General features: G+C 39.2%; 1 protein-coding gene across 5 annotated transcripts in view; it reads left to right on the forward strand.

Moving 5' to 3' along the window:
* LOC150084795 (protein trachealess-like) overlaps positions 1 to 12,873 on the forward strand; it is a 361,172-nt gene that overhangs the window by 316,993 nt on the left and 31,306 nt on the right. For all 5 annotated transcript variants that reach the window (XM_090376608.1, XM_090376607.1, XM_090376609.1 and 2 more), the window contains 2 exons: positions 1,168 to 1,247; positions 10,306 to 10,395. In XM_090376608.1, coding sequence (XP_090232734.1) covers positions 1,168 to 1,247; positions 10,306 to 10,395 — 170 coding nt within the window. The remainder of the gene's footprint in view (positions 1 to 1,167; positions 1,248 to 10,305; positions 10,396 to 12,873) is intronic.

Below are 12,873 nucleotides of genomic sequence, written 5' to 3' on the forward strand. Positions count from 1 at the left end.
GCCGTGAACAGCGTGGCAATATCAATTTATTCACAGAGGTACCGACTGCCGAAAGCGTTTATGAGATTTTGTGGTGTGCCGGCTAAATTTGACTCACAGATGGAGGAAGGAGCGTTGCCTTTGCGGTCGCCATACCGTCATTGTCATAAACAAATTTTCTCCTGTACACTGGCATCGGAAGGGATCAGATACGGCATCGACAATCACATTTGTGCTGGGGATTCTACAGGATGGGGGTTGGGGTGGGAGGGGGTGGTATCGGAACTCACCATTACCACCAAGAACGCTACCTCCAGTGCCTAGGACATAATTTCCCCAGCAAGCTCTCAAATGCGTTTTGACAAGTTCCATATATCATCGCTCGTTTTATTTCTCCTCCCCGTGGTGACAGTAATTCCTCGGTGAACGCGGACAGCGATCGCACGCAGCTTAGCTTCACCCCCTGACCAGAACCTCGGCGAGTTTGTGATGAGGAGGCGTGATGTTCGGAGCTCGTGTGTCCGCTGACCTTTACCCCCAGGGTGCCGAAGCACCATTTATTGTGTGGGTTTACCGAGAGATCAAGACGGATGGGTGGCCCAGAAGGTTACGCTGTGTATACTACCCATTTTGGGCCTGCCTATATTGTCTTCATGACAGAGAAAACTTCATTAAGTGTCCCATATGGGAGGCGATTAGGAAGATAGAACGAGGGATAGAGTTTCCCCATCTTCCAGGCTTAAGACCACTTTTCTATGGTAGCGTGCGCGATGCTTGGCTCAACCGTGACTATAGGGACGTCGAATCTATCTTTCTATATATATATTCCTTACTACAATACAGGCCCCCGTTCCCATTTTTCCCACCATGCTTTGCAACAACCTACAGATTATTTATTACTTCATTAGCTCTATCTCCATTGTGTGTTCCATCTTCCATAAGCTTAGACCGGTAAATTTTGAAGGCATAATAGACTTAAAATGGCTAATTGACTTAATCTTTATTTGATTAAGTGTTGAATTTTTTTAAATATTGAACTGTTTTTAAATATTATTTTAAATTTTTGTCGGATTTGTTTTCGAAGAAAGCATTGACTGTATTTTGAATTACTTTCTGTTAAAATATGTGAGATATTTTATGTTTTGCTTCCTGAAAATGATAGCGCATACTAATGACTGTTCTGTGCAGGTGGCCCCCTAAGGCCTCGTTCCATGACAACGGTTGCGATGGAAATATTTGAACAGCATCAAGGCACGCACATTCTTCAGGTAATTTTTAAAATTAGTGTTTTGATTTTTTAAATTTTTTGAATATTTGGTATTAACTTAGTTTAACCTTTCTTTCCTTCTCTGGAAGGAAAGAAAAATATGATCCAACGTGGGGATACCCCCCCCACTCCCTTTGACTTTGTGCCCTTGTTTAAAAATCGAAAAAGTGAATAAATTAATTAATGCGAAACATTATTGAAATTATCACCATTTGCTTTTTGAATTTCACCCGAAGGTTTTCGTAAATTGGGCAATGTATCCCCTATACGCCCTTGTTTAAAAATCAAAAAGAATCGTTCAAGGAATCTTTAATGTGGAACATTTTTTTTCCTTTTTGGATTATTACCCAAAAGCCTCTTGGAGATGGCAGATATATCCTTCCCACGCTGTTGGAAGAATAAAATGTTATTAATTATAATTAAAAGCATTTTTATTTTATAAATTTTCAAATGTTCAAGGTTTTCCTTTCCTCATGGAACATTTTTCCACCTTACATTTATTTCATGGACCCGTCAAAGAAAAACTAACATGGTTCCTTTTGGTTTTTCAATGAGAAAAGCAAGGAGTGCCAAAGGTTTGGTATTGTATGGTAGTTGGAATACAACTTGTACTTAAAACTGAAAATGGCAAGGTCCATCAGAAATGGTTTGATTATTAAGATCCAACACTGCAATTAACATATTGAAACAACGATTATGTTTGTTGTCATTCTGGTTTAATGAACAACCACGTATTCTCGTGTTAACAAGTTAATTACTTGTATTTTGTTTTGCATTTGAAGATCATAATTCAGTCTGATCAGTGAAGATTTCTCTACGACACCTTTTTTCCAGAAAAAGTTGAAATAAAACTTAATTTAGCAGAAAACTAACTCTTTCTTCAGTGGTTATTGCTATTGGATTATGTCTTAATAATTACTGTTTAACTAACTAAAAAGCTTCCAGTATTGTGGGTACGCGTGCATGTTATTGAATACTCTTCGTTCGTTTTCCATTCTTCTGTTTTATTGCTACTAATCCATGTATGGGTATAGCAGTGCGGCTTTTCTGAGAACTCCCTTTCCCCTTAAGAACGTAATAGGCCCTAATTTTATTTTCACTATTTATAGCATGAATGTCCATGAGAGCCTGTCGTTTCACATTTCCTATGCAAAGTGAATTAGGGGCTTTCAGATGACGGGAAAGGTGTAGCGAGTTTGCGGAGAGCCTTAGTATTTTCGGAACGTTATGAGCGTTTAGTTGAACAAATTCGTTTATGCAAATTTTCTTTTGGGCGAAGATGAACTTATAAGAGTTCACTAATAGCCATCTGAAAAGTTGCTAACTTTTGCGCTGCCTAGTGGTGTATAACAGGGTCTGTCTCTGAGATTCGTTCGCCTATAGTCAAAGGGGAAAGTTTCTAGTTGGGAATAATAAGAAAGAAAAAAAAAAGACAAAGCTACGAGATGAACAACATCACATCGGTAACGCTGCTAACAGAAATGTGGGAAAAGGCAGCTTCCTAACTTCACCACTTACAAGCAGAAGTCTTAATTAGAAAGGTGGGATAGAAATAAATTGATCATTCCAAGAGCCTTTATGCCCAGATCGAAATTTAAAAGAACGCGTGAAATATTCTTAATCTGAACTTAATTTCCGTATTTATAATCAATTGTAAATCACCATTTTTGGTAAAGGCCTCGTAAATTAGGAAGCCTTTGTCAAAAAAGAAATGAAAAAGACAGAGCTTCTTTTTATTTCATAGAATTAAGACAAATCAGAACCGCTTATTATTTCAACATCTGGTGTCAAAGTCACCCATAATAAAATGCATCGCTTTCAGAAAAGATGCCCAACAGAACTTTAAGACATTATGTAAATCACTTTGAGAAAATTAGCCACAATTCCAGATCGATTTTCCTTAGATCTAACATTTTCAGAGACATTGAGTCAATAATTGGATGAGTTCTGAAGAGAACTTTTATAGTATGAGCACCGAGGAATATGGAAAGCGAGTTGCATATCTGCTTTTCAGCTTCAGTAGTCTCCTTTAAATATTGGAGTTCTACTTAGAATCTCAACTCAAACTGTTCTGTGTATATATATATATTTTTTGGAGTTCCCATAAGCATCAGAGATTAACCATTGACGTCTCCAAATATACCAATATCAACACGATGTCTGCTGAAACTGAATTAACCATAAAAACTGATGTCTGGCGAGTGGATAGATCTAGGACAGGGTCCGTTGATTACCATCGGCTGGTCGATCGCGGTGCATCAAAATACTCGCCAGTGCCAGAAATCTCATTAAATGAATTGCCTTATTTAGGTTTTAGTTTGCTTCAAATATTTTTGTAACTAATTTCTTTTTATAATAAAAAATTATAATAATTCTAAAACCAGTGTGGTATTTTTCAGATAGAGGTATGCTTGTAAAAAATTGTGATCGGTACTCAAATACTCTCAGTAACCACACTGATGCATTATGGTCTAGATTATCATCACGTCCAAATCTTCACGCCACAATACAACCGAATCTCTCTCTCTGTCACACGCACACCAGTAGGATTCAAATTTAGCACCACTCGATGGGTGAAGATCTAATGAAAGACCAGCTGACTTATCAGACATCTGATTCGAAAAATCATATTTCTTCGTGATTGTAAACTAAATCAAGGAATCCGTCAAAGGAGATGCCACTTACTTCAAAGTGTTTCAGTAGTATATGCAAATAGTTAAATTTTATAAATGAGCAGATTAGTTTTTGTACAGGCGTGGCTCAGATTAACTGCATAAAGAGTTGACCTTTACGTGCCGACGGAGGTCATTCGCCGCCATCTGTTTACCGACAGCCTGGGGATGTAGAGGTAGTTAAGATACCTTTATATACCCGTAGAAGGTTTTAAAAAATTAACATTGAACTCCAGTAACAAAAAAAAAAAAAAAACAAGTAGCCAGGAACTTCGCTGGCAGAGCCCTTCGTCATGACATCGGAAAAACCCCTCGATGGACTGAAAACGAGTGCGTGACACATGACGACAGCTCTTCACGTAACCAGAGGTCAGAGATCACACAGTACATCCCCCCTTTCCCAAAGTACCTCAGAGGGGGGTCTCGTTAGCATGTCATACTTCTAAATTGTGCAGAGAAAAGTCGAATGCATTTTCATGCCATTCGCCAAGTCCTTGTTACCACAACGGTTATTCTCCTCGGTGGATACCAGCTAAACGACACTGAGAGGCTGCGCAACTGCAGCCTGAACAAGACCGCGCTGAGCTGTTGTTATCATATAAATTTGGAGCTCAATAAATCTTAGCTGCCTTCTAGTACGAAGGCCGTAATCTTAGCGAGAGAAGATCATATATTGATAATTAGTGTAACAAAGGGGTTATTGTGAGCCTGCTGTGGTCGTTTAAAATGAGACTGAACCTCCTCATTACCATTCGCATGGTGGTGTTGCTGACATGACCCATGGGACACGCATCTGCGGTTCATTCTCTCACTCTCATGCATTCTTACTATGGGCCAGCCTATGTGAGTGTTGCGTGTGTCTGCCAGCTCACGAAGAATCATTAACACCACATAATAACCGGTCGTGTTCTACAGAGACGAGTTAAGGAAACGTGTGAGGGAGAAGTGATTGAAGTTGTACGCATCCAAGCCGTCGCGTTGTACCGTATGACCTGCTAGGGTGAATCCAATAAAATTTCGCCTTCCTTTCCAGCCTCCTCTTCACACCTCGATACCTTTTAACGTATATTACACATCTTATGACCAACGTATTTGCATAAACTCGCCTCCTCTTTTCTGCTTGTTTCTATATTTTTCTTATTTCAAAAGGAAGACATTGCGCTCGTGCTTGCTGCAAAGTACCATTTTGAATTTGCAACCTGTTCAAACACCCCCCCCTCCCCCTCCCCTGCAAACAAAGTGGGTGGCTGTGGCTTTCCATACGTAGAAATGATTATCATGTTTGGCCGTCTCGATCGGACTTTGAAGTGACGTCATGCGACAGCTAGATTAATGGACGACCTCTCCCCTCTCTCCATCCACATCCGAATCTTCTCAGCTACGAAGACCTGACTGCGAAAGCAGTGTTGTCACTAAGGGTTGCCTGCTTTTTAGGCCGCTGATGTTCGCCAGTCATTTACTACAAAGGCACTTATAGAGGAGTCCTCATGGTCGGGGGAGATTAAACTGTTGATGTCGCTGCTGCTGTCTCTCCCTCTCAGCCCGCCCCCGTCATCCCTTGAACTTACGTCTCATTAAACGCTTATGGCAGTTAAATGGATGTCGTGTTGCCTTTTCGTGAGAAAGGAGTGACAGATTTCAAACGCGTCGCTATTATCAGTGTTTCTTACACACTATCGTTGTTAATACGATGGCCCTTGTATTAACATTTAATAATCACTGCATCTGGCTTCGCTATTAGCAAGGTCTCAAGTAGCTGCTATTATGAGTGGTTCGAACATTGTATTTAGCATCCAGAACGTGTCTGTTTTCATTGAAATGATGATCCTGTCTCAACAACATTTCTTATTATCCACTTCAAGTAATTGTTATTGCACAACATATTTCAAACGATGTCATTATCAGGATCCAGCGAGTGTTATTATCAGTGTTTCAGTCAGACATTATTTTCAGCTATTCCAAACACGTCATTGCTATAATCTTCAATCACAGAATTTTATTTCGCAACATCCTCTAGCCAGTTACTCCATTGAACAGCTCACACTTTGTACCGTATTAAAATTTATTATTATTGAGTCTTGGTCCTTCCAGTTTGATTTGTCCAATGCTCTTTCACCAACTTGAAGTTACCAGAGAGAAAAACCAAATAAAAACAATTCGTCAGAAGATTTTAAAGAAACCCAAAGACTTTGGCCGCTTAAAAATTACGTTACTGAAGCTACACTTTGATCTTCGGAACATCGCAGGTATTAAAGGTCAATTTTAAATCACGTCTTTGAATTTAGGCTTACAACAAGAAGAGAAACGCGATTTGTTTCACCTGAGAGTAGCAGACTCGGAGTTCATCTTGTTTTTTTTCTTCTTTTCTTTTTTTATCCCTTCAGGTAGACGCTGACAGCGAACGCACACCACGTGCTCCGAAACTTAATTACTTCGTGACTAGGTAAATAGGGGTCGTGATACACTAGTCACGTTCGCTCTGAGTGGACGGATTCATAAAAAGGTTGGCATTTCACGTGGAAAACAAGAGGACGGCGATAGGTTTAGGCACCAGCTAGCGAACTGGGACATTAGACATCGCCGTTTACGTTCTTCGCGACACAGATCACTGCACCTGCAGTGTGCTGGCTGTTGGGTTGGACATCCTCTGCACTGACAAACTTTAGCGAAGTTAATATTAGGGGGGGTAGAGAAGAAAGGTACGATGGGCGCTTTATTTGCCCAACATACCACTTCGCCAACACGATTTACGTTTGAAAGTTAATCTACACCGGACCGACCTTTGAAAACGTTTTCAACCATTGTATTTTAATTATTTTTTAGTGTTTGTAAAAAATCTCTTAATCAGAAAGTTTATACACAAGGAAGATTGTGTTTGGAATCTAAAATTGCTCTTTTTTGTATGGCAGCTGCAATTGCAATTATGTTTAATTTATCGGGTGTCAACAGACGTTAATGTAGGCTAACTGGCAACCATTTGCTCTTGGATCCATTGTTCTCTCAACCACCAGTTGCTGTGTGCAACTAGTCACTGGAGAGATGTTGATACTTTGCGAAGGATTTCCTGGTGTTTCTGCAGTGTCACACATCTGGCTTGCCACCCAACATTTAGTAACACCTGGTTTCTGGAAAAGCACGTGGCGTTTTATTAACTTTGTTTTTTGTGATACGGGCATACATCTGAAGGATTCATTGAGTGAGAAGTGATGTTTGGCTCCCGGGCTTAGAAAATACATGTGCTTTTGGTGTAGGCCAAGGATGATAACCACATGTCCCTCAGACCTTTATTGTGCCGCCCAAATACTGTCGGCTTTTATAATTTCATAGTTTTTTTTCCCACTTCCATTCTTTAATATTGAAGAAATTAATAATGTGTGGGCCCATTAGTTTGATTGACATCATCAAACATAGATGAAAGACTCTTTATCAGTACACGACAACAGATGGAATTTGGCACCGTTTCTGTGGTAGTGCATCGCCATTGCAGGGAAAGAAGGCCGTATCGACCTCATCCAACCTTCCAGCTCGCAAAGATCTGCCGAATTCGAAACAATCAGGTCATTTGTGGAACAAGCCAGTTTTTCTTAGAGATTTGAATCTACACGGTTGATTTTATGGGACTGAAAGTTATTGTAACACCAAAGCTCGTTTCTGTAGAATTGGCAGCGTACCGTAGAATAGACCAAAATATCAACGTGTGGTACAGAATGGAAGATTTTATTGAAATTAAGATACTGTTACCAATGTTCCTTTCCTAATTTCCTAAAGAGACAGCCCCCCCTAAGTTTCAATCTCCTAATTCATTGTTGTAACTTTGCCCTTCAGAAGGTAACTTTCTCCGAACACGGAGAAAGTTACCTTTTGATGGATATTAGCTGCTCTCAGTGAAGCCTCTTTCCATGCTTCCAGATTCCTGAGTCACGAATGATGGAGAGTCTATCACTGAAGACGACGTTTGGAATGTATTGATTGGTGTTATTTGTGGCTTTCGAGGATGATGTATATCAGCATGCCTTAAATAGGGATGCTGATATACATAGGAGCTGATACCCGTCAGAGAGGTAATATCCATGACATTTCTTGGTCTACCAGAACTTTACCCATTTTATCCCCTATTATATATATTGGTCTTAGAATCATTTCTCAGTTATGCATTGTTGGTGTAGGCTCCAATTCACTTTATAGAATAAAATAGTCACATGCATTGCTGGTAGTGGAAAAGGGACTAATTTGGCGTATACGCTATCCAAACAACAAAAGCTTATCAATTACCTATTTTTGTGTCCTAATCACCTTCCCTAGATGATTATTATTTGTACCAGCATATTAGAGAAAGTATTAGGGTTGAGAATATTCTTGAACTCAACATTACTAACGAATCAGATGACATCATAGGGCTTAAAGTATAAGAACTGTTATCAGGAAGTGGTCGTGCAATCGACTGGAAGATGAAGAAAGATGTTAAAGGTAAAGGCACGGGTTTTAACTTCAGCAGGGGGGGACTTCGATAGTTTACGGCACTATATGGCATCTGTTAATTTGGCGCCTTGCTGAATAAGGGCAAATACATTTGAATTATGGAATACTTTTAAAGCAAAAATCACAGAAGCCACGAACGCATACATACCATTAAGAAAATATTGCAGGCGGAGGAGGAGGAGGATGTAGAAGTGGATGATTGCAGAGCTGGCCGGTTAAATAGAGCAGAAAAAGATAGCAGTGGAGGAAGAAAGGGATCTTGGAGTTACGATACGGGCAGGTATGATGTTTTCTGAGCAGTGTAGAGGAAGGCCCCTGGTGTAGAGATAGGGAGGTCATAATCCTATAAGGCAATTGTAAGACCACATTTGTAATGCTGTGTTGAAGTATGCAGACTTCAAAAAGAGTGAGCTTTTTGAAAGGGTCCAAAGATGGGCAACTCGAATGGTGTGATCTACAAAAGGACGACCGTACGAGGGAAAAACTCCGATTATGAGGATTACAGTGCTTGCCAACCAGGCACCTCAGAAGTGACCCGATTGAAGTTTATAAGGATTGGAGAGGGATTGGTAAAAGTTTGAAGCTGAAATTCTCACTGTTATAAAGAATTACAGAACTAGGGACCATAAATTCAAATTACAGGGGTTGAGGTTTAGATTAGATTGCAGGAAGTTTTCTTTTATCCAGCGAATTGTTGATTGCTGGAATGTGTTGCCCTCGCAGTTAGTTGAGGCTGACAGTTTGAACAAATTAAAAGGTCAACTTGATAGTTACCTGTAGGAGACGTTTGCTATAGTGCAGCAAACGCCTGGGGCTTCCTTGCACTATATGTCGAATACTATTACTATTACTGTTCAATTACCAGATTGTTAATAGTTCTTTATATTTTTGAAGGAAAAGTGAGTAAACTTAATCAAAATTAAGCCTAAGAAAAATTTCAAATTCCTTTAAATTTTAAGTTAACGACGTCAATATTGCACGATCTAAAGTAACACTTAAATTTCCTTGGTTGCTAGGTTGTCACTTCAGTTCAGATCTCTAATGAGAACAAATGTCACATAGTCAACGATATTAGGATGGAAAGCATTGTGAGAGCATTTCTTGGCATGCGGAATGCGACATACATCGGCTTAAAGATGAAGATGGGAGTCATCTGCTCTCCGCCCATCATTTTTTCAAGAGCGCCTGTCCGTAGCCAGCCAACAAGAATGTCTTTACTCAACTGCATAAAATCTTTAAGCCAATGGCCGATATGCTATCTTCAGAACGTCATCCGTAAATTCTCTCTCTCTCTCTTTCTAGGGAGAAAGAAATAAGGAAATATGGTGGCAAGAGGCTACTTTTTAAAGTTTAAAAAAACGTAGTATTCATGGTAAATCCTAACAGCAATAATTTTCATCCGTTGGAAAAAGAAATGATGAGTTACGTGAACTTATAGCGAGCGTTAGGTACGCGCGGCCTCAGCAGCTGTGCCGATCCTTGCACACTCACATTTAAACTCCACATTCGTTTATTTATTTGCTGTCTTTAAGGTATGGTGTCTGCAAAGGTTAAGAATAGCTCATCTGTATTAATCGAGAGTTCAAAAGAAGATAGAGCCTTTTAAAATTATAAACCTTGAAGTGCCTATATTTAACTTAAAAATACAATTTATACTTTCGTAGGGTGAGTATTAAAACAATCACTAAGAGGTCAATCCTAAAAAAAGCACCCGAGATTCAAAAGCAAGTTCTTAGTGGGTTGAGCATTGTGAGAAAGTAGACTCAAACGACTTAAAAAAAATTAATTACTGCATTCACGTATGGCTATCTTATTAATTAGTCCAACAATGCGTTACCCACTTTTCTGCCCTTACTCCCCCTCCCTTCCCTTACGGGCCACCTGCTCAAAGTGTTCTTTCTTTTTCAGTCGTTAGACGGGTTCGCCTTCGCCCTAGGAGCTGATGGTCGCTTCCTCTACATCTCCGAAACGGTTTCCATCTATCTAGGCCTATCGCAGGTAAGTGCTTTTTTTTTTTCCTGCTCTTTCCCCCTTCCCCTTCGCCCCTCCAAGTCTCCTCCTGTTGTCCTCTGCAGCTTAACATAGTGCTTCGATGGGTGGGCTCAATGTGCGATAAGAAGTCCCTACGGCTTCTCCATCTAAGGATGATACCTTAGTTCTTATCGCCAAGCCCTGAGTAAAATCCTTGAAATTTTATTACCTAACCTTGAAAGAACATTTGATAACTGACTCACAAGGAATCAGAAAGTGACTCACGCTAACGCCATTCGTTTTGGAATTTTTATGTTCAAATTCTGTTTCTCTAAACGCTTTTTAAATTTTAAACACAAGGAAATCACGAGAATAATGGATGTATATTATAGTAACACTTACCAACAGGCAATAACCCGTTTACTAACAAATGAACACGAATCCTTTCCTCGCTTGCATGACTTCTATTAACCATCCACCGCATGAAGGAAGTATAAACTTTATAGTCGTGTGACGTCATTAATTACATTGTACCAATACGGATTCATAGATTGGGCTGTTTTATATTCCACGTACACCAGTCAGGCTGCACATGGCTAATAAAATGAGCAGCACGAAAGCATGAAATCGAATTCTGATTAGTCCAGGACTGATTGTAGTATTATTTATATGCCATGAACAGACATAAGACTCAACTAGGCAAAAGCTCTGAACCCTTCCTTCCTTCAAAGAGTCGATGTGGCATATGAACAAAAGTTTAGCTTTGCACCTTTCTATAAGAGATCTGCTTAACAGTAACTCGCTTAAAACGCATTTAGATTCGTGTTCAGACCACGAAATGTTAAAGTATGCGGGTCATTGTTGGTGGATGGGTGTCTGGACAAATTGGAGCGTTGATGGAGTTATTTACTGCCAATATTTTATATGAATTGATTCTCTATCCGAATGTTTAAATTGTTCTATTTTACGAACGAATATAACTGAGAGTATGAGTATAAATAAGAGCAAAAAGTTGAGGTTTCCTTGAGTCGCAAGATTTCTTACAGTGGGAGTTAATAACAACGGCTGTTATAAACATTGACAGAAATAAGAGTTGTCATTCTCCTTATAATTATATGAAGTATAAAATGATTGCAGATCTTTCCCTTGTGATGGCACTGCTCAGGACCAGTGTACTCGAGGTATTGTGGAAGTACCGGTATCCATTAGTCTCATTTCCAGATCAATTACCCCCTTTTATTAGAACAAAAAAGCTATTAGGACGAACATTTATTTATTAAATGGGCAATCATTCCTCCGCAATATTTTTATTCCTCATTTTTCGAGCATTGTTGTCAGTAAATGGAAGATCCACCAGATGGCTTCTGTACTGGAGGCAAATATTCGGAATTCGTCTACCATTAAAATCATTAGCTCACACGAAGAAAGCCTTTCCCTGGAGGATGTGTACACTTATGTGACAAGGTAATTATCTTATCTGGTGCATGCCACAGTGAAGCGTTTAATTAATTTTGCAACAAAACCATTATGAATGGTCCGAAACAGTTATTATCGATAATTTATCTGCTTTCAAACCATTACAAGTGGCTGCGTAAAAAAGCGAAATTCCTCATTCGAGTCATATATATTCGGTGAAATTGTGTCCAATTTTTTTTTCTTTTATGGGGATAAATGAGTGGACAGGAAAATTAGCATGAAAATGTATCTTAGTGTTGGGAAGAAACTCTGCACGATTAACAGGTTTCTTCAATAATATCAGCTAAAAAAGACGGGTAATGTTAGAGTATACGTGATAATAATGGTGGAGTATAAGATGATAATCACCATCTCAGAATCAAAATGATAATAATTTTATAATAATATCATTGTATATCTTGACATTATATATCTTTTCAAAACATCTCGTAATGGGTATTTTTAATGAAGATTCTTCTTGGAAAGGTATTTTTAACTTTAAAACATTTTTCATAATGGCTTTAAAGTCGCTTTTTGTAACTTTCTGTCAATTATTGATTTATTTTGAGTCTTAGCGAAGGAAGAGTGGGTACTACCCTTGCCGTGTCTCATAAATTTATCTCCTTGGACCCATTACTTAAAGGAGAAAAAATCGCTCTTCCCTTTTTCTTTCCTTGTTCGCTTAGCCTTCTGGAATGCTCTCTGGGGTCGAACAATTTTATTTGTAGCTGCACTATTTTAATTAGCTTTGTGTCCTAGGTTATGACAAGGCCTAATCGTATATAATTAGACGTCACCACAAAAAATGCTTTACGTAAAACCACTCACTTGCCTCTCCTCCCCACGACAGAGAGGGGGAAAAAAAAGGGTGAACGAGACTATAAATCAGTATGATTTACGTCTACCCGAGTGAGGAATTCTTCATTAAAGATGACTTGTTTAGTATGGCGTTCCATTCTAACAGGTCTGCAATCCCTTCATCACGTCACTAGCTTGAAGGGCCGGTTGGGTTTAGTTGAATAACAGGAACATTGGTCCCGCAAGACAGTT

Source organism: Mastigoproctus giganteus, chromosome 6 (assembly GCF_048544385.1).
Source record: "Mastigoproctus giganteus isolate SK-2022 chromosome 6, ASM4854438v1, whole genome shotgun sequence".
NCBI classification, from domain to species: domain Eukaryota; kingdom Metazoa; phylum Arthropoda; class Arachnida; order Uropygi; family Thelyphonidae; genus Mastigoproctus; species Mastigoproctus giganteus.